The sequence below is a fragment of the Kogia breviceps genome, chromosome 3, assembly GCF_026419965.1.
Source record: "Kogia breviceps isolate mKogBre1 chromosome 3, mKogBre1 haplotype 1, whole genome shotgun sequence".
Lineage (NCBI taxonomy): Eukaryota > Metazoa > Chordata > Mammalia > Artiodactyla > Physeteridae > Kogia > Kogia breviceps.
In genome coordinates, this window is record NC_081312.1 from 60,469,250 (window position 1) to 60,491,852 (window position 22,603).

A 22,603-nucleotide genomic window follows, 5' to 3' on the forward strand; every position below is an offset into this window, starting at 1 on the left:
ACACTGAAAACAGATTAGATAACCAACCATGAGAGAATGTTTAAATTATGGTAAAATACAACTTAGACTACTAGGCTACCATTTAAAAATCAGCTTTTTGAAGACATAATAGTAGAAAAGATTCAAATATAAAATTACATCCGTTCCTTTCATAAATAGCGGAAAAACTATTGGTTGCCTGATCAACAGTTATTCCCAATCCCCTTTTCCTTTTCCATCTCCCATTAGAAAGACTAGAAAAGCTTACAATTTCATTTCCCCACTTTTCTTGGGGCTAGAGGTAATAATTTTATACACTCATGGCCAACAGGTGAACACAAATCCACTGTGGATATCTGGAGAAGGTCTTGCTTTTATGAGAAAAGGAACAGATGTGGAAGGCTCTGCCTCCTTCCCCCCTTTTCCTGTCTTGAATACAGACACATTGCTCTGCACTGCAGTGGCCATCTTACCATGAGGGAAAAGCTAAAAGACTCTCAGAGACCTTGGTATTGTGGAGTCATTGAACCAATGCTACTTCCTCTAGACTTCTTGTTATGAAAGAAAAATAAATCCCTATTTGAAAAATCATTGCTACTTGGATCTTCAGTTGCTTAAAGTAGGAAACATTCCTACATGATATAGAAATAGGTAAACTGGGACTTCCCTGGTGGCGCAGTGGTTAGGAATCCACCTGTCAATGCAGGAGACACGGGTTCAATCCTTGATCCGGGAAGATCCCACATGCTGCGGAGCAACTAAGCCCATGCGCTACAACTACTGAGCCTGTGCTCTAGAGCCCACAGTCCACAACTACTGAAGCATGTGCACCCTACAGTCCGTGCGCTGCAACTACTGAGCCCACATGCCTCAAGTACTAAAGCCTGTACACTCTAGGGCCCACGTGCTGCAACTACTGAGCCTGTGTTCTGCAACTACTGAAGCCGTGCGTCTAGAGCCCATGCTCTGCAACAAGAAGCCCAGGCACTGCAGCAAAGAGTAGCCCCCACTTGCCGCAAGTAGAGAAGGCCTGCATGCAACAATGAAAACCCAACACAGCCAAAAAAAAAAAAAAAAAAAAAGAAATAGATAAATTGTAAGTGATATGAATAAAAGATGTTGAGAGGAAAATTAAAACAGTTGACCTTTTAGGGTACTACTGAAAATTACTTGTAAAGAAAAAAGTTTTGTTTATACAAGAAGACATTTAGGGGCTTCCCTGGTGGCACAGTGGTTAAGAATCCGCCTGCGTATGCAGGGGACATGGGTTCAAGCCCTGGTCTGGGAAGATCCCACATACAGCAGAGCAACTAAGCCCGTGTGCCACAACTACTTAGCCTGCACTCTAGAGCCCATGAGGCACAAATACTGAAGCCTGTTCACCTAGAGTCCACGCTCCACAACAAAAGAAGCCACTGCAATGAGAAGCCTGCACACCGCAACGAAGAGTAGCCCCTGCTTGCCACAACTAGAGAAAGCCCACGTGCAGCAACAAAGACCCAATGCAGCCAAAAATAAACAAAAAATTATAAAAAGAAAGAAAGAAAGCATTTAAAAATATAAGTATAGAGCTTAAAGGGAAAATGTTATACTAATTTTGCTGCTGACTATGAATACACGTGCCATATAATCTAGATTATCTTAATTCTAATACTAAGGACATTTATCCATTGTCTTTTGTTTTGTTAAATAGTCAAACAAAATTTAGTAACCAGAACACATTTTCAATAAAATTTTATATGTGTATATGTGAATAAACAATGAAACAGCACCAACGACCTCTGTACAATTTCGTCATACAGTTTCTGTGCAGGATGCTTCACCAATAAATCATTCAATTTCTTTTAAAAGCATGTGATTATAGAAAACTAAACTGTTCAGCAAAAACTGGGTAACATCTTTCAAAGATACCTCAGATACTTATACCAACACAATCTATCTTCTGAATATCCACTTGAGTTGCACAGGTTAAAATGAAGATGCTTCACATAGTGCTGAAGATGTGATGCAATCTGTACTTGAACTGGCATTGCACTGCCTCAGACTTAGGCTGTCTTCATTACAAATATCTTCTATCCCTGAGAGATCAGCTATTATCAGGATGGCTCATCAGCTAAGTCACGCTGGTCAAAATACCTGGTGAAAAAAAGGAATTTACACAGCAAAGGAAATGATAAGCAAAACAAAAAAACCTATGGACTGGGAGAAAATATTTGCAAATGATACGACCAACAAGGGTTTAATTTCCAAAACATACGAACAACTCATACAAGTCAATAACAAAAAAACAAACAACCCAATCAAAAAATGAGCAGAAAACCTATATATACATTTCTCCAAAGAAGACATACAGATGGCCAAAAGACACATGAAAAGATGCTCAACATTGTTAATTATTAGAGAAATGCAAGTCAAAACTACAGTGTGGTATCACCTCACACCAATCAGAATAACCATCATCAAAAAGTCTACAAATAACAAATGCTGGAGAGGGTGTGGAGAAAAGGGAACCCTCCTTCATTGTTGGTGGGAATGCAAATTGGTGCAGCCACTATGGAAAACAGTATGGAGGTTTCTTAAAAATCTAAAAATAGAGTTACCATATGATCTAGCAATCCTGCTCCTGGGCACATATCCAGAGAAAACTCTAATTTGAAAAGATACACATATTCCAATGTTCATAGCAGCACTATTTACAATAACCAAGACATGGAAGCAACCTACATGTCCATCAACAGATGAATGGATAAAAAAGATGTAGTGTACACACACACACACACACACACACACACAAATGGAATATTAGCCATAAAAAAGAATGAAATATTGTCATTCGTAGCAACGTGGATGTACCTAGAGATCATCATACTAGGTGAAGTCAGACAGAGAAAGACAAATACCATATGATACCACTTATATGTGGAATCTAAAAAATGATACAGGGTTTCCCTGGTGGTGCAGCAATGAAGACCCAACGCAGCCAAAAATAATAACTAACTAACTAAATAAATAAAATAATGATACAAATGAACTGATTTCCAAAACAGAAACAGACTCACAAATATAGAAAACAAACATAGCTACAAAAGAGGAAAGGTGGGAGAGAATACACTAAGAGTTTGGGATTAGCAGATACCAACTACTATATACAAAATAGATAAACAAGGTCCTACTGTATAGCACTGTGAACTATATTCAATATCCTGTAATAAACTATAGGGGAAAAAATCTGAAAAAGAATATGGATAACTGAATCATGCTGTTGTACACCAGAAACTAACACAACATTGTAAATCAACTATACTCCAATTTTAAAAAATTTAATGTATACTTAAAAATATTAATTGCAGCACTACTTGTAATAGCAAAAGAACACAAACAACCCAAATATCCATCAATAAATGGACTGACTGAATGAACTACAATACATCTACACAGTGGAAGACTATGAGGCTTTTATATATAAAAAATATATATATCTGCACTGCTACCATGTAATGTCCAGGATCTATTAAGTGAAGAAACAAGGTACAGAATGGAATGCTTAGTATGTTATGTTTTGTAAGCATGTGCAGGAATGCAGATATATTTATATATATTTGCTTATATTTTTTAAAGGAACAGTGAATGGAAGGATAAATCAAAAATTAACAATAAAATGAATAACTACAAAAGGGAGAAAAAACGCTACAGAGGATAAAGGTGGATTCTAAAATTTAGCTCCAAAATGTACCTTGAATTATAATTTTAACTTTGGAACAATGTAAATATTTTATGAAATTATAAAACAAGATTAAATAAAAACAGAAAATCACCAAATGAACCTTCTCCTATACTAGGTTGGTGGCATAACCACACAGAGAAGAATAATTTCAAGTGATCTTAAACATGATGTTCTGATATCCCTAGTGAGATACACCAGTGACAAAGAAAACTGCGAAGAATTTTTTAAATGTACAGAGTGAAGTCAGAAAAACAAATATTGTACACTGATGCATATATGTGGAATCTGAAAAAAATGGTATAGATGATCTTATTTACAAAGCAGAAATAGAGACACAGATGTAGAGAACAAACGTATGGATACCAAGGGGGAAAGGGGGGTGGGATGAATTGGGAGATTGGGATTGATATATATACACTATTGATACTATGTATAAAATAGATAACTAATGAGAACCTACTGTATAGCACAGGGAACTCTACTCAGTGCTCTGTGGTGACCTAAATGGAAAGGAAATCCAAAAAAAGAGGGGATATATATATATATATATATATATATATATATAAATATATACACATACATATAGCTGATTCTCTTTGCTGTACAATAGAAATTAACACAACATTGTAAAGCAACTATTAAAAAAAGAATTCTTAAACTGATTTCAATAGTTTTATTATCAGTAATATTGTTAGTATTGTTATTCTGAAACTATTATGTGAGTATTACAGGATAAAGCCAAAAATTATGTTAATATTATTAGAAACCAGAATTTTGAGCGTACAAGAACAGAAATAAAACATTAAAGAAAAATCAAGTAGTCTTAACTTAGAACTGAAATATTAATTTGAACTCATGATTTTATTTTTCTCTTTCTAAAAACTACATAACTTCCTAGCTCTGTTCAGTGAAAAGGTCTAAATGCAATGACCAAACTAATAACAACTACCTTCCCTAATGTCCAAATTGTGGACTCTAGACACCATTTTCTACTTTAAAACAGAAACCAGCACTCCCAGGAGAAAAGACAAGACTGATTCCAGATCTGGAGCCAAGTGTCCAAGATACATCTGAGTCATCTTGGCATACTAGAAAGGAAGAAAGCCGTAAAATAAAAAAGACCACTAAGGTTATGTAACAAAAAGCATAGGGGGCTTCCCTGGTGGCGCAGTGGTTGAGAGTCTGCCTGCCGATGTAGGGGACACGGGTTCGTGCCCTGGTCCGGGAAGATCCCACATGCCGCGGAGCGGTTGGGCCCATGAGCCATGGCCGCTGAGCCTGCGCATCCAGAGCCTGTGCTCTGCAATGGGAGAGGCCACAGCAGTGAGAGGCCCGCGTACTGCAAAAAAAAAAAAAAAAAAAAAAAAAAAAAAAAAAGCATAGGAATTGATCTGAGGGGCTCCCACTGTCCAAAGATGGAACAATTTGAGCATCAAAAAGAATAATGACTGCAATATCCCTTTACCTGAATGCGATGGTCAACTTTATCACCACTAAAAGTGGGACAACTAGACATTATATGCTTCCTGATGTGACACAACAGCACACACAGAGTCTTGTCAAACAAACATACACATTACATATAATCAAGCCTCTAGACCTACCTACCAGTTTACAGAAAATACAGAGGATAGATGAACCATTAAATACCATCATGAAGTTAGCTGTCAAAACCAAAATGTGGGAAATTTTACAAGTCAAAGGACTCGGTTTCTTCAACAAAAAAATGGCAAGAAAAACCCAAGAGGTTGATGGGGATACTTCAGAGACATATTAGACAAATGTAATGAGTGCATCACATTTGGATCCTGATTTGAACAATTCGAATGTAAAAAGACATTCTTGGGACAATTAGGGAACATGAAACATGGACTGGACATCAGACGATACTATGGAGTTATTCTTAAATTTATTAGTTATTCAATAAATTTGTGATACAAATACTACAGTCATGTGTTTTAAAAGCCCTTATCAGTTAGATACACTAAAACAGGAGAAATGACATGTCCGAGATTTGTTTAAAATACAATAACAAAACAGTTGAAGCTGGGTTATGGATTCATCTTGGGGGTTTATTCTACAACATTTTTATGGTTTAAACAACTCCATAATAAGAAGCTTAAAAAAATAATTACCATTGGTAAAACAATTAAGGCAGCTAACAGTTACTGGATCCTTTTTGAATGGGATCCCACTCATCTAACAAGGTATTTCTATGAATTAGCAGTTCTTGCCTTAAAGATACCCAAACAAACAAAACCAACAATAAAAAACCCTCTTGGGTTTTCTGTCATAACAATAACAGATACTTACATTGAAGCTGTTACTGCAAAGAGTCAAGGCCTATGTTATCTTTTTTCCAAGCTTGCTATAACCTTCTATAAGTTTTCCTAAGTGAAATCTATAGACCTTTCCTAGAACTCTGTCCTACAACTTTTCTGTCCTAGAACTTTTTCCATTTTTACCTAACTTTCTGAGGAAAAAAAAAAATCCTGACCCAATACACTTGGACATTTCTTCTCTCATAATAGTATAATATTATAAAATATCAGTCAGATGATATATTTAAGTTTCTGGTTCCATTAAGTACTAGCTTACTGAACCATCAATTATCGATACTTAATCTTTATGAACTGGTGTCCTCATCTGTAAAGGAAAAAAAACCCTGAGTTGTTTTAAGAATTAGAGATACAGTATATTTGCGCCTAGGGCAACACTGTATCCTCTCATTTAATCCTTACTACCAACAGATGAGGTAGGTATTAATTTTGTTTGTGATCAGCATAGTTAAGGGCTTAGTTCTGGAGTTTGGATCTTAGCTCTGCCATTTACTAGTTCTGTGATGGTAAGAAAGTAATTTAACCTCCCTCTGCCATGGTTTCCTCATCTGTAAACTGATAATAGTACCTACCTTCTAAGGATTAAGTGAGTTCCTATTCTGAAGCACTAAGAAAAATGCCTGGCACAAATTGCCAAGTGAGTGTTATTTATCATCATTAGCATAATTACTGTAGATAAAGAAATTATATGCTGAATGTGTGTACACTCTAAAAAAGTATCTTGTCTGGGGGAGGGAAAAATGAACACAGGATTACTTACCCTCCCAATATTAAAAATACTATAAAGCTTTGAAAAGTTATTGGCATTGGAATAAAAACACTGACCAATGAACAAAAATATCAAGTCCAGAAAGAGACCTAAAATAAATGTGTGTGTGTATGTGTGTGTGTATATATATATATATATATATATATACACACACACATACACACACACACAAGAATTTAGAATATGAAGACATTTTCAAATAAATTCCAGGTGAAATTTTAATGTAAGAAATAAAATCAAATATATACTAAATAAAACATGCCCTGACTAAAAATGAACAAAGGACAGTAGCAATTAAAAAAAAACTGCAATAAAAAAAAAAAAAAAAAAAAAAAAAAACTGCAATAAAATAAAAACATATTCTACCCTTACTGATAATCATACAAAAGCAAATAAAAATAATTTGTATCTTTTTATTATCAGAATGGAAATATTTATATCAACTGAAAACGCCCAGTGCTGAACAGGAGACGGGCACTCTCACTGACACTTTAGTGGGAACACAGAGTGGTATGATCTTTCTGGAAGGCAAACTGGCAATAAATATATCGGTTTTAGAAGTACATGCAAGCCCTTGGGACTTCCCTGGTGGCACAGTGGTTAAGAATCTACCTGCCAATGCAGGGCACACGGGTTCGAGCTCTGGTCTTGGAGGATCCCACATGTGGCGGAGCAACTGAGCTCATGTGCCACAACTACTGAAGCCCGTACGCCTAGAGCTCATGCTCCACAACAAAGAGCAGCCCCCTCTTGCCACAACTAGAGAAAGCCCTCGCGCAGCAATGAAGACCCAACACAGCCAAAAATAAATAAATAAATATAAATTAAAAAAAAAAAAAGTACATGCAAGCCCTTTAACTTATTTCTAGGAATTTATCCTTTGGAAAATATAGAGCTGTATGTACAAGGATCTTCAATGCAGCATTATTTATAGAAAAAAACTAGAAATAAAGGGAATTGTGATAACACAATACTGTTTCCTTATACCTCAACTTCCTCATTGTAAAATGGAAACAATACTCTCTACCACCATTAATAATGCTATCATAAAGCAAGAAGCCAAGGATTACTTACCTGCTAACCAAGCAGATTAACAAATTCAAAGCAGGAACCCTCTCATCATCTTTGCTGTCCTAAAAAAAAGAAAAAAGAAAAACTTTAAAATGTAGTCTGTTATTCCTTAATATATATATATACATTTTTTTTTTTTCTTTTGTGGTATGCGGGCCTCTCACTGCTGTGGCCTGGGCTCCGGACGCGCAGGCCCAGTGGCCATGGCTCACGGGCCCAGCCGCTCCGTGACATGTGGGATCTTCCCGGACCGGGGCACAAACCCATGTCCCCTGCATCGGCAGGCGGGCTCTCAACCACTGCGCCACCAGGGAAGCCCCCTTAATATTTCTGAAACAAGTTTCCTTTCAAGATGGAAAACATAAGCATTTTATTAGAGCATAGTAATAATCACAGGGAAACAGAAAATATCAAAGAAAAAGGAGAAACTGTAGAGTTAATGATTCCTTGGGAAACATCTAAGATCATCTTTTAAAGAAAGGTCCTAAAAAGAAATGAGTTGAGGGCTCTAAGGATAACTTGGGAGAGATCTTCTTCCTGGTTCCAAGTAAAGGAGCAAAAAAACCCTGTGTCCTAACTGGGCACGAAGGGAAAAAAATTATATAAAAATACTTTAAAGAAAATATTCCAGATCAGAGTTCTCAATTACGATGGAAGTAGTTCCTGAACTATACATTTTATAAAGTTCACTTTAAATATCTGTTAAAATGACAGACCTAAGACACATGGAAGGTAGTCTTACAGAGTATGAAATTTATTTTTATACATTTCAAGGAATAGTCACAATAATAGTCACTAAGTAATGTTATAACAGACATGTCATATATTATTCAAACTTGGGACACACTTCGATGATGTCAGCATATTCAATTCCTTTATGTGCCAAGAACTTAACAATATGAATAAAACATACTTCCTGCTGATAGCACAGAAGAGGAAATATCCATATCAGATTTAATTAAGGGAAAAATGTGTTAAGTGTCATAAAAAAGATACAAAGCATACTGGAAAAACAGAGAAGAGATTCTTTTTAATTGTGAGGATTAGGGAAAGTATCACAGAAAGTGATAGGATACGAGCCAGACTGTGAAAAGTAAATGGTATATAGATGCAGATTAGAAGAGAGTGAAAAGGCACTTCTAGAGAGAGAATAAAGTCTAGGAACATAGCTTAGGGAATATTTAATGAGTAACAAGTACATTTTGCTCAGAGTACAGGCCACATAAGTTAGTTTGTGCCATATCATGGATATTTAATGAAAATATTTTGGAGTAGTCAATGAAGAACAAGTATACATTTTGTGGAGGAAACAAGAGGTATTAAAAAAAATCAGAAGTAGACTTAGTCTGGCATCAAATTAATTTATATTGTAATGCTGCAGGTATGAGTTAGAGGAAGGGTCTGATTGGAGAAATTCAAAACAATTATTATGCCAGAAACTGTTAGTTGACCACTCTGACTTCTTGACTCCCCTTATTATTTAGCAAATGAATCTCATTTTTAGCTGGGCACACTGTCACCCAACTAAAGTAAACATTTCCCATAGTTCCTTATGGCTATGTGACTAAATTCTGGCCAATGAACTATTTTGGCCAGATGTACTTGTAGAACCTCTGGGAAGGCTCTTTGGAGGGGATGACCTTCTTCTCCTCTTTCCAGCTTCCTACAGTGAAATATAATGGCTGAAGCTCCAGCAGCCATCCTGGATTATAAGGTGAGCTTGAGGATGGAAGCCACATGTGGCAGAACTCAAAGGCCTGGGTCGCTTCCATCTTAGATCTAATCTGCCTACCTTCAGACTCCCTTTGTCTGAGAAAAGCACTTACATTTTATTTAAGCTACTGTTATTTTGGACTCTTCTACTATGTGACTAAATCTAATCCTGACTAATCAAATATTCCATGTTTTCCTGTTTCATTGAAATCATTCTTTACCACCACATAAACTGGTGAGTACTTCTGATTTGAAATATTAAGTTTGAACTTACCACTAAAAGCCTCACTTCAGAGCACCTTCTTGCAAGCTGCCGAATCAGTGAATGAGCCTCTGGTAATAAAGGTTTTTCAAGACAAGCCAATAAGGCATAAAGCCATCTTCCCTATATAGAATTTAAAAAAGTAATAAGTAAGCAAACTGCACCACAAGTTTAACTTATAATCACTGAATTGTACCTCAGAAAGGTCATATCAAATTATGTTTCCACCAGCAGTATATATGACTGAGTTTATTCTGAGCAACACATCACTTTAGGGGAAACCTGAAGAATATTAGAACAAAGTTTAAATAGCAACTTGTGTAACACACTAAGTTAGCTCCTCAGGCAACCCCAAATCAATAAGACTTTTTCTTAAAAAGATTCACATCTGGGGGTGGGTGGGATAAACTGGATGATTGGGATTGACATATATATATATATATATATATATATATATATACACTATTATGTATAAAACAGATAATGAGAACCTACTGTACAGCACGGGGAAATCTACTCAATGCTCTGTGGTGACGTAAATGGGAAGGAAATCCAAAAAACTAACACAATATTGTAAAGCAACTATACTCCAATAAAAATTAATAAAAAAATAAAATAACATTAAAAAAAAAGATTCACATCCAGGTTTCTTTTATAAAGAGTGAGCAGGACTCTCTTCTACACGAAAAAAGCTAGTATACATTTAAACTTGACTCAAACTTTCTGGGATAAATTTACAATATAAAGCTGGCATTCAGGTATTCAAATGGCCTCTACACTTAGAAGGTGCTTAAATCTCTACTGATTGCCTAAGATGTATCTATACTGAAAGATTCCTTTTCTCAAAGTCAGTGAGCACACTGTGACAATACTAAAAAATAAAAGCAAAACTAAATAGCTGAAAACCTTCTTTAATAACATCACACTTAGCTGGCAAAATAAGGTGGTATTTCTCAAAAAATATTAGACAAGTAATCCCAAGAAATAATTAAAAGGTCCCTTTTTCTTTCCGCTAGTTTATGATAAGCAAACTTCCTGTGACACAAGTTTTTTTTTTAAACATTGGTCTTCTCAGTACTAGAGTTCTAATGGTATGGTTACTTAGAGGAATTGAACACTGTTGATTTAAAAGACAGATTACTCAAAATAAAACTCAAAGGATTAATCAGGTTAAAATTTAGTAAATCAGCTATCACTGGTTCAGAAACACTTTAATGGTTCCTCTGGCAAACACAGCCATGCTTTTTCGGTAATACATTTTCATTAAATTAACAGGAAAAGCCAAAATTATCACCCTCTTGAGTGAGTAATCTTTAAAAGCTAAAAAAAAAGTCCCAAAAATCTTACAATAGAGTTAAAAAAATAAAGACTAAAGGAAGAGAAGGAAAATACATCAGATAAATAATACTGCTAAAGGGTCGCCGCTATCAGACAGTAAGAACTGATATAGAATTTAAAGCTCAATATCTAGATTCCAATGAAAAAGTAGCCTAAGAATATGAACCAAGTTATCTATTGAAGATGTAACTAATATATCAACTCATGGAAAAAGTTTTGCTTCACTGATAACGAAAGAAACATAAATTATATTTACTTTGAAGTACTACTATATATTTACTATTGAAAAACCAAAACAAATTATAAAGTGATAGCTTAAACCATATGGAATTGTTGAAAATCAAATGTTTCTAACCTACAAAAAGGCAATTTCATATGGTTCAACTTAAAGTGGGGTTGTAGGGAAGAGAAATTTAAGAATCCATTGCTGACGTCATTATACACGGGTTCAATTCTTCTGGAAAGCAAGCAGGATGTAACAAAAGCTTATAAAACCTTGATCCAATAATTCTATTCTAGAAATATCCTGAGAAATAATAAAAAAGGAAATCAGTATAAATGTTTATAATTTAATCATAATTGTAAAATATAAGGAAGAATCCAAATGGTCAATAATGAGAATCAAAGTAAACCACAACTCACTCTTAAACTTGTCATTGAGAAGTGTTATATGTTTGCATTACATTAAAAATTATGTTTCTAAAAACTCCTATGATGATTGAGAAGTGCTTCTGACAATTGATACAGGGCTTTTAAAAATAGGAAAACAAATTGTGCATAATCGTAACTATGTAAAATAAAATTTAAAACAACTTAAAAAAAAGTAAACCAGACATTTAGACAACGGCAATTATGTGAATTACATTATCATATAGAAATATATATGTGAAATGTGAGCTAAAAAACCAGAATATATATATTAGTAACAACTATGTAAAAGACATGTCTGACCACTCAATTGAAAACAGTGATTTAAGCATGGATTTTTTTCCCCTTCAAAATTACATGTTATATGGTAGAGATTTAAAAGAATGAAAATATGAAAATAAAAAATGAAAATCTAGTGATAAAGAATATAATCATTACACTTATGGAAGAGACTTATCTAAGCCACCTGGCTGAATGGCAGGCTGGGAAACTTATACACTGTACTGTAATGTTGCTTTATCTGTCTCTCCCAGAAGACTAAGCTTCTGGAGGGCAAAGATTATATCACCTATTTTGACAGGAAGTTTTGGAGCCTCAGATACACTCTTTTGCAAATATCCTCAATTGTGAAAAATATTTGTTTTTTAAATTAAATCTAACTCCAAAGGATGATAAAATTTCTTATTAGGGGATGAAGTGGGTAATTCATTTATATAATGTCTACCAAATTTACCCAATTTTGAAGGTGAAAAGTAAGCTGTGAGTATAAAGCAATAAAATAGAGGGGTAATACAGCACAGTTGTTGAGAGTATAGCCTGACTGCCAGGGCATGAGTCTCAGTTCTGTCAGTTATAATCTGTGTGATCTCAAACAAGTTACTGAATTCCCATGTGCTCCAGTTTCCTCATCTGTAAAGTGGAAATAACAGCTCATAGGTTATCAAAGGATTCAAGGAGTTATTATATATAAAATCCTTAGAACAATGCCTGGCACATATATTTGCCATTATTGGTATTTCTGATATTCTTTTGTGAACTGGATTTCAAAGCCATTTTAGAAAATGCATTTCAAAGTTCTTTAGGTCAGTGCTATTTGAAATGGGGTCTGCAGACTGGTAGCCAGTCTGTTACTGATCTGTGACAAGATAAGCAGCTTCTCCCAGGATATAAATCAACTATTTAGTTGACTTTTTTCCTCAATGCAAGACTATCTCAATGAAGGAAGCAGTATGTTGATTTACATTCTAGTGTAATTTCCTTATTTTACTGCAAACAACCATTGCTTGCATTACACATATAGTTGTATGTATATATATAATACATATATATAAATAATGTAGAGCCATGTCTTATATATAAGTATATAAATTTTGTCTGCATTATGAAAAGAAAAAGATGCAGTACTACCAATTCTGGAGTAAAGTCTCTTTCTCCAAACCAATTACTCAGATATTCCAAGACACTAGTTACTGTTGCCTAAAAAAAGGGGGGAAAGAGATGAAAGAACAGTATTAGTAATACAACACTAACAAGTTCAACCTGAGTTTCATTAAGTTCAGTTAGAAAGCAACTCTTATGTTTAAAATGGCCTCATTCTTTAGGCTTCCAGAGAAACCTGTGACTATTTAGTAATTTGATTAGATGGCACATTCAGTGAGAAGAGGCTTTGTAGACAAATATTCTTATATACTTTCAATTTTCAATACCTTGGTTTAAATCCTAGGATTTAGTTTGTAACTACTAATTTAGTTTGGAACTACTTAAAAAAATATTCCACATACTCTTAAAAAAAACCTTTGCATAAATACCTTCAGCTTATTTTCATTAAATCAGAGTACAAATCTAAAGACAAAGTTAGCTAGAGAAAGATCAGTTTTAAGCTATATAGAATTATCAAACTGGTGAAAATATTCACGGGCTTATTCAAATATAGATGGACACTTACAAATATCACTCTCATCAAATTTAGTATAAGTACTACAGTACCTTAATGTAAATGATCAAGTAAGTAAAATTGTCAGCCAGTATATGATTTACAACAGAGTATGACTGTTATCTTCCAAGGGTACCCAATGCTATGTGAATGCAAAACAATCAAAGTTTTTATTTGCTCTTTAAATGGATAACAGAGTTCCTAGTTCTGAAAGACTGAAGAACCAAAATCCATATTTCTCCCCTTTTGATCCAAGAAATTCAAATTTAATTCTTAATGAAGTGTGTAGGACATCTGGAACTAGAAATAGCAATCTAACCTTAGTATTTATTTCAAACCCCAGAATCTAAGACTTAAAACTGAAATGTATACCTGTGAATAGTTTAGCACCATGATCAAGAGCATGAGTTCTGAAATCAGATCCACCTGGGATTGAATTCTAGTGTTGCCATTAAAACTTGCTGAAAAAACACCTGCAAGTAACTTAATCTCCAATTTTGTTTCTTCCTCTATTAAAAAATGGATATTAATAATAATTTCCCATATAGGGTTGTAGTGAGGATTAAATAAGAACTGTTAAAGAGTTTAGGACAGGGTCTTGCATACTGTAAATATTCAGTAAATGTATTCAAATACCTTAACAAACATTGCAAACAAAAGAATGCATAAATTCTTATTAGATTTTACCTGATTCATTCTGCTAACAATACTAAGCAAGGGAGGAAAACCAATCTGAAAGAAAAATGAGACTGAAATTTACTAAATGGTATCAAGTGGGCAGGGGGTGCATTTTTTTCAAACTGGTGAATTTCTCAACACAGTTTTTTAAAAACAAAAAATAGATAAAAGTAAATTCTTTCATTGTCCATTACAATAAAACATTCCATGAACTATTACGTTGGTAATGCCCAAGAAAATAATGTCTTGAAATTTGAATATGTAAATTTAAAAACAATGATTTTAGTAATTAGGATGTTAAAGCATGAGATTGAAAAAGACGATACTATGATATTAATATGTTGTACACATTTTTAAAATCTTTAGCTAAAGCTAACATTTTCAGGAATTAAGGGCACTTGAATGAATTCTTTCAAACCTAATCTGCTTCAATTAAAAAGTACTTTGGAGTTTAATGTTGGGAGCCTTGATTATGAAAACAGTACTGACTTGTGAGAAACTTAAGAGGACATGCATTAAACTCTTGTGTCCTTAAATGGTGCTTTCATGTAGTATATATTTCATTTGTATGTATTCTGTAATAAAAAACTAAATAAATATATATTAATTCTTTGTCAAATTAAAACATTTTGAAATGTAACATACATTGGGATATTATACAAAAAACAGTGTTAAATTAGCTCATTCAGGGATCTGAATCTGTCTACACTCCCACCACCATGTGTAAGAGGGCCCATTTTCCCAGCCCTTGTTAACACAGTGTGTCAAACTTTCTTTACCAGTATGTTATCTGAAAAATGCCAGCTCAGTGGAGTTACAAGCAATATTTTTATTATAAGTGAGTTTGGGCATCTTCTCATATAAGAACAATTTGTTATTTCCTTCTTGTGAGATGTCTCTTTATATCCATTGACTTTTTAAAAAAAACTGGGGTCTTGGTCTTTTTTAGTGATTTTGGAGGTTTTACATTTGCGGGACAAACTAATTTTAAATGGGAAAAACACAATGTAGCACCACACAGAAAACAATAAATACCTATTCAACAGAACAGAACGACATAGTATAGGGAGTTACCAGTAATGCAGATGTGTGCAGTGGGTTCCATAAGAACATCTGCAAACTTGAGGGCAGGTGAATCCTGAAGGACAAGAAGCAGCTGGCCACATAATTTATGATTAAAATAAAGCCATGTGAAATTTAAATATACCCTCAGCATTTTACCTCCAGAATATGCAATTTACTAAGCATTTTTAAACACCTAATTGTGTCATATGTTTTCCTTTGTTTCCCTAACTACTCATAACTCATTGTTTGACCCACGTCTAATCAGTAAAAAAAAAAAAAAATCCTAACTCACAAAATTATTAAACAGCTAAAACATACATTGTTTTAGAAACTAGGCTGCCAATTTTTAAGTCAAAAAGACAATAAACTAAGTCAGAGAAAATACTGGCAAATATTTTCTGTAGAGAGCCAGAAAGTAAATATTTTAGGCTTTGTAGGGTACACACTGTCTCAGTCACATATTATTTATTTATTTTTTTAACAACCCCTTAAAAACATAAAAACCATTATGTTTTTATGTTTAGCTCATGACTATACAAAAACAAATTTGCAGACTGGATTTGCCCCAGGTTGTAGTTTGCTGAGTCTTTATACTAAATCATGAACCAAAATTATGACCTTTTTTTGTTTGTTTAGCCACCTTATCACCTACTTGTACATAATCGATTCCAGGACTTTCACTTGCAGCTGGTCCAACAGCCCCTTCAGCACATAACCTCTCACCCAGACAAAATTTTTTCCAGCCTTCTTCATCTTCAGATTTTGGCTAAAAGAAAAAAAAAAGAACTTATTTACTCCTATGTATATATTTTTTTATACTGAGCAGTGAAAAAAGAAGTGAGGATTCCCCCATATTCCCACCACCTCAACACAAAGATATAGTGCCTGTTATGGAGCGAACCATGTGCCCCCAAAATCTGTATGTTGAAGCCCTAACCTCCAGAATGGGATTATTAGGAGACTGGGCCTTTATAGCAGAGATTAAGTTAAAATGAGGTGGTTAGGGTGGGTCCGAAGCCAATCTGACCAGCGTCCCTGTAAGAAGAGGAAGTCTGGACAGAGAGACATCAGGGATGGGTGTGCACTCAGAAGACCATGTGAGGGCACAGCAAGGAGATGGCCACCTGCAAGCCAAAGAGAGAGGCCTTGAGAGAGACCCACTGACAACTTGATCTTAGACTTCTAGTGCACAAAGCAGTGAGAAAATAAATTACTGTTTGTTAAGCCACCCAGCCTGTGGTGTTTTGTTATGGCAGCCCTAGCAAACCAATACAGCACCCAAGTGGTCACACCATAGATGGGACAGGTTTAGTTTGGATCATACTTTAATGGACACTGACAAGCAAGAATGTGTTCAAAGGAGGGTGATAAAGATGGAAATTGGTATGGAAAAAAAATACACTAAGAATGCTTACAAGAATGAAGGATGTTCATCCCATGGAAGGAGACATGATTACATACCTCACATCCTGAAAGGGATGCCCAATTAAAGAAGGAGTAGATTTATTCTATATTGTCAGATGAAAAAAAGTAGGACCATTCAGTTCAATATGGCTACCTTAACAGAACAATTAAAAATTCTTTTTCCTAAAAAATTTATTTATTTATTTATTTAAGTATAGTTAACTTACAATATTGTGTTAGTTTCAGGTGTACAGCAAAGTGATTCAGTTAACAGAACAATGGGTTTATTTGGGCACATCACCTTGCAAATTATTTTACATATATGTGCAGTTTTTCCCCCACCCCAAGGATAAACAGCTTTCATTAGATTCTCAGAATGAATATGAGACCCCTAAAACATAAAAACCCATTGTCCTGGAACAATTCATCTTTTCCCATTACTTCACTGGTCGGAGATTGTTTCTGCTTCAGGTAGCACTGAAAACCCTAATTATTAAATATAGTGGGTGCTTAATAAATGATTGGATCAATTGATCAATCAATGTTCATATTTACATAGTTACTATCAGAGCATGCTTTAAAAATTCATTTTATTATTTACATAATGTTTACATCTGCCATGATGAACATATGTTATTGCTATGTAATAGTCTACTGTTTTGATGGATGATCTTCATTTATTGAAATCAATTATGTTCAGTCATTTCTTTCTTGACAAAATTATATTGTCATGTTACTGATGATGTTTTTGAATTAGTAAGTATGTACCCCAAAGTCCTTAGACTGAGCAAGAAAAAATATATCTACCTACCTACTGCCCTCTCTCTCTTCTTACTAGGAGGCCTCACAGCACAGTGAAAGGCTTTAGAGTCAGACAAAGTTCAGTCTGAATCTCAGTTACACCTTTTATGAGTTAAATGATCTTAGGAAAGTGATGTTAGTGTCTACCACACTTTTCCTAGAGCAGAGCTTCCAACTGGTATACAGAAGCATATAGAGAGGTTACACTGAATCTCTTAGCTTTCAGCTGGTAGTTTAGGCTATGGGAGAGCCTCCTCCATTTATCCCAATGTGTCATCGCATAAAAGATGTTAGGAAGCACTGCCTAGAAGAAGCTTCTAAAATCTGAAATCTATGAACCACCTGAAACTGTGAGAAAAATTGTATGCATAGGTACATTTTTTCCCTCTGAAAATAAATACCTTTCATTTGATTCTCAGGAAAACTATAAGACTCCCTAAAAGGTTAAAAGGACTGTCCTGGAACAATGTATCCACCTCGTCCCCAACACCCTTTTTTATCCAGTAGTCCACATATAGCATATTTACTAAAAAGCTTAAAATTATATCTAGGATGATAAAGTAAGAAATACTACTTTCCAGTAAGCATGACCAGCTTTACTAAAATGTCACTCACTGATACTGGCACCATTACCTCATGAGGAAAATCCAATAAGCCTTTATTCAATCTTTTTGTAAATACTGAAAATGTATTTAATTTCCTAAAAAGCAAATGTCTAGAAGAACCTTTAAAAACTTGTAAAGACCTATCCAAAGTCTCTCAAGATGTAGATTAAAACTGTCATAAAAATAACTTGCATTACTGACTCTATCCTTTTCAGGTTTCTAAGATAATGGAACTGTTACTATTAATGATAGATGGGAGAGAATGAAAATAATATGGATTAAACAAGTGAATCTTTAAGACCTGGAAGTAAATATGGACTATATTAAATAGTTATCCACTGTACAATCTAAACAGAGAAACTTACATACCATGGTCACATTACTATCCAACTGCTGTGATTTCCAGTGACTTCTATGTCTGTTCACACTCTAAAGGAAGATAAGGTAGACAAATGATATTCAGAGAATGGATAACTCAAAAGAAAGCAATTGCTGCACAACATTCTAACAATTCTAAAACTTGGAAAATACGTTCAACTGTATTATGTCTAATGATTATAATAATTTGGTCATTGCTTCATGAATATTCTTATCTTAATACACTAGAAACCCAAATTTTTCCAACTACAGTCTAAGAACAGAAATAAGTCTGAGGGAGGGAGGGGTTTAATTTGATTAAATGATTAAAGTACACCTACCTGCCGAACAGTTGAAAACTGTGCCACTTGCTGCTGTTGCCACTGAAGAGTGGGGGAATATCCTTCAGGAGCAGGTTGGCATCCTGAAAGCTAGAGATCAGTTCATAAATGTTAGAATCAATGTTAGTGTATAACTAGAATCTCATACCTCTGCAAAGTAAAAGCAAAATCAAGATGAAAAGTGAATAATAAAGCAAATTAGACAATACAAGAAAGAGTATTTTTTGCAGATGTAAAAATGAAGGCAACTCACTTTACTATTTATGTCTGAGTTTAACACATTAGGAAAAGACTCATATAGTCACTTTAGTAAGAGCAATCTGGAATGGTTTATAATTGGAGTTTCTAAGAAATCCACATGACATGAGACTTGAAGATATAATCTAGTCCTACCTTTCTACTGAATATAATAGCAAAACAGTTTGAAACAAAGAGAGATATAAACCAAATAAAGAATTCTGGTATGAACAGAATGTACTCAAATAATTTCAGATGCTTGACTTTATAAGGGCTACTTCTACTTTAAAACAGCACAGAGGTCACAACTGATCACATACTGCCTTGAAATAAAACTTAATGTGGTCACTTTTTAAAAGCCAGGTATACAAGATATCATCTTCCATCAACAAAAAACTTCTGAAAAGGAAATATATGAAACATTATAGTGTCTGAATTTAAATCTCCTGATTATAAACATCAGATAAAGGAATTACTTAGAACATAAAAGAAAAAGGAATTATCACAATTTAAAAACTGCTGCTCTCCTTCCACCTTTGGTTAAATAGGCTTTTAACCTCCTAAAACAGACCTTCTGTGGCTACTCTATCTAAAGTAGTTCTCCCAGTTACTTATTGGTCATTATATGTTACTTTTTTTCACAACAATGGTAGCAGTATGTAATTAATTTGTTTTTTTTTTTTTTTTACTGTCTTCCTCAGGAGAATGTAAACTCTACAAGGGTAGGGACCTTTTCTGTCTCATCCTCTGTTGTATTCCCAGTGCCTGGCACAATATAGTTGTTTAGTAAAATATATGTTGGATAAATAAATGAATGAAAGGGTTCACAGTGGGCAAGTAGGTAGAAAAGTGTGATATTTGGGTTTCTATTTTTAAAAAACAAAACCCAGTCAAATTCAAAACATGCAAACTACACTAAGATTAAACATCAGCCTGATAATAATTATGAACTGGAAAAAGATACCTTAAAAATAAAGGATAGCATAAGTACCCTATTGAAAGTCTCCTTTAGGATTGGATCATGTTCCTTAAGTATTATGAGCAAATCTCTACGAATGCCAGGGTTACTGAAAGCCTCCCTGGAGGCAGTAAATGCCAGCTGTACTTCTGGGGGTAAAAGTAGAACTTAGTACGGAGTAGTCAAATCTTACCTACATCGTAACTGATACTGTCTGACACTATAGGAGACCCTTGGTCTTTTAATTTGTGGGAGGAAAAATAAATCCCCTGACGGGAAGTAAAACTCACAGAAACATTCACACTTTGCTTCCTTTTCAATTTCTTTGGGTCAATTTGAGCTACCACAACATCTGGACATTGAGCTGCTTCGATCCTACAAATAAGAAATAAGTACAAAAAACGTGATTACTATTGTTCATGTGTAGTAAAACAAGCGATCCACTTCTACGTGTTCATTATAAAATCAGAAAAAAGTTCAGAATTGCAATCGAGGTACTAAACAATGTATTTCTGAAATTATGTTGACTGAAAGCAAGATTTCTTATGTGGAAGAAATCTAAGAACACCTATCCTGTCACAAGTAATCAGGTTTAACAAAATTAAGTTCATAGAAACTCGCTCACGCAAAGATGTAATCCAGGAATCTTGTTCCGACAGTGGATGGGGAACGGGAACAGAGGTGGGGCTTTATCACACTTAGAAGGTCGAGCGGGGCACTGGGCGTTGTGCGCAGGGGCGGAAGGACAACCAGCCCACCCGCACAGGGTCAAATCACTCACTGGACCCGCCTTAGGTATTCTTGGGGAGTCCTCGGAGGTACGTTGGGATCAAAACTGTCTGTCAAGTCGCAGGGCTCCACTGGCAACAGCCGGGGCATCAACTCCTCCACCGCAGACTCCGCAGGTACCCACGCCATGGTTTTCAACGCCGCCTGTCCCACCCAGCGCATGCGCCAGGTCTGGGTCACAGCGCAGGCGCACATGTTGCCACCTTCGGCGCGGAGTTGAGCAAGAGGCTGGTCTTGGGGGAGTAACTGCGCATGAGTGAACCGAAGCTGCTGTTTGTCGTCAGGTTAAGGCTCCGGTGGGGGTAATGATGACTGCGAAGCTGGTTCCTCGTAAAAGTAGTTCGGAAGTTTTCCTGGGTATTACGCTCTATACTCTTCTAAGACTTAAGATTATTAACTTTTATGCATCCCTAGTAGTGAGGGAACTTTAAATGTTTTTTAAATTAATGACCAGGTTACTGTGATTATCATTTATTGAGCTCTAAATTCTTAAACCGCTGGTAGACGCATCACATGCATTTCCTCATTTAAGTTTTACAACCTTTTGACGTAAGTGGTATTATCCAGGTTTTGTAGGGGAGGAAATCGACCGAAAGAGGGGTTAAGTACTACAATCGTAATTTTCCCCGAGAGAGGAAAACCAATTTCAACCCAGATTTATCAGACGCCAAATGAATGTAAAATTAATTTCCCATAGGAATTTCTTGTGCTTGGCTGCGCCAAAGATCACTTTATATTTATCTGAAGTGAATATTATTACTAGAGTAGCTATCATGTTTTCAGAAATATCTCCTTAGATAGTGCAAAGAATAAAGTTAATGCCAACACCTAGAAGTTATCATTATTAATCTTAGGGCCAATCTTGTGAGGGGGTACTTTATTTCCATTTTGCAGGTGAGGAAACAAGGCAGAAATGGATTAAGTTAACTTGTGCTGGGTCACAAATTGCAAGAAACAATCACAGTACTATATCTCAGTTTTTCTAAACAAGCTGTGAGTGAATACAATTGACTTGTTTTCTAAGGTTTGTTTGTTTTTAAGGCTTTTTTTCTTCTTTTTCTTAAAGCACTGTCTTTAGCTTGCAAGCAATTGATTTCAAAACCAGAATGTAACTTTCTAAATTGGAGACAAAGTAAGGACAGTCCTTACGTTAAGAGCTAAAGAATTAGTGCTTATGAATGGTAACTAAACAATTGGGAGACTTGGAAAGAAACTGCCTGGCTGCAGTGAAACTAGAAAATTATTTGGTTAAAAATTTTACTGATTTTGGAAAAAACAAACTTATAAGAAATGTGGAGAAATGCTCCTGTCACCAAACGTTTTGGTAATGATCAAGAACAAATTAGAAAAAGTAAAACTGTGTCATTTCTGGACTTTCCTACGAATATATGTATACATATATATATATTTGAAACTAGCTTATTAGCAAGAAATATGGAGAAATACTGTCACCAAACGTTTTGGTAATGATTAAGAACAAATGGAACAAATTACAAAAAGTAAACTGTCATTTCTGGATTTTCCTACAAATACTCTTTTTTTTTTTTTGTAACTAGCTTATTAACAATTTATCCCCATTTTTCTGGAGAAAA

The 22,603-nt window shown here is 34.9% G+C and overlaps 1 protein-coding gene across 4 annotated transcripts; it reads right to left on the minus strand.

The window, feature by feature from the left end:
* Positions 1-1,696: 1,696 nt before the first annotated feature.
* GEMIN2 (gem nuclear organelle associated protein 2) lies at positions 1,697-21,185 on the minus strand. Of its 4 annotated transcripts, none has more exons than XM_059059131.2 (10): positions 21,004-21,185; positions 20,513-20,597; positions 19,028-19,117; positions 18,699-18,758; positions 16,172-16,285; positions 14,464-14,508; positions 13,251-13,319; positions 9,870-9,980; positions 7,886-7,944; positions 1,697-2,115 (listed from the first exon to the last, which is right to left on the minus strand). In XM_059059131.2, the coding sequence occupies exons 1-10, from the start codon at positions 21,171-21,173 to the stop codon at positions 2,076-2,078; spliced, it is 843 nt and encodes a 280-aa protein (XP_058915114.1). In that variant the 5' UTR covers positions 21,174-21,185; the 3' UTR covers positions 1,697-2,075. The 4 variants fall into 4 exon arrangements, with proteins under 4 accessions (XP_058915114.1, XP_058915115.1, XP_058915116.1 ...); XM_059059132.2 differs by having other exon boundaries at positions 21,013-21,167; XM_059059133.2 differs by lacking the exon at positions 14,464-14,508 and having other exon boundaries at positions 21,004-21,169.
* Between the last annotated feature and the right edge of the window lie 1,418 nt (positions 21,186-22,603).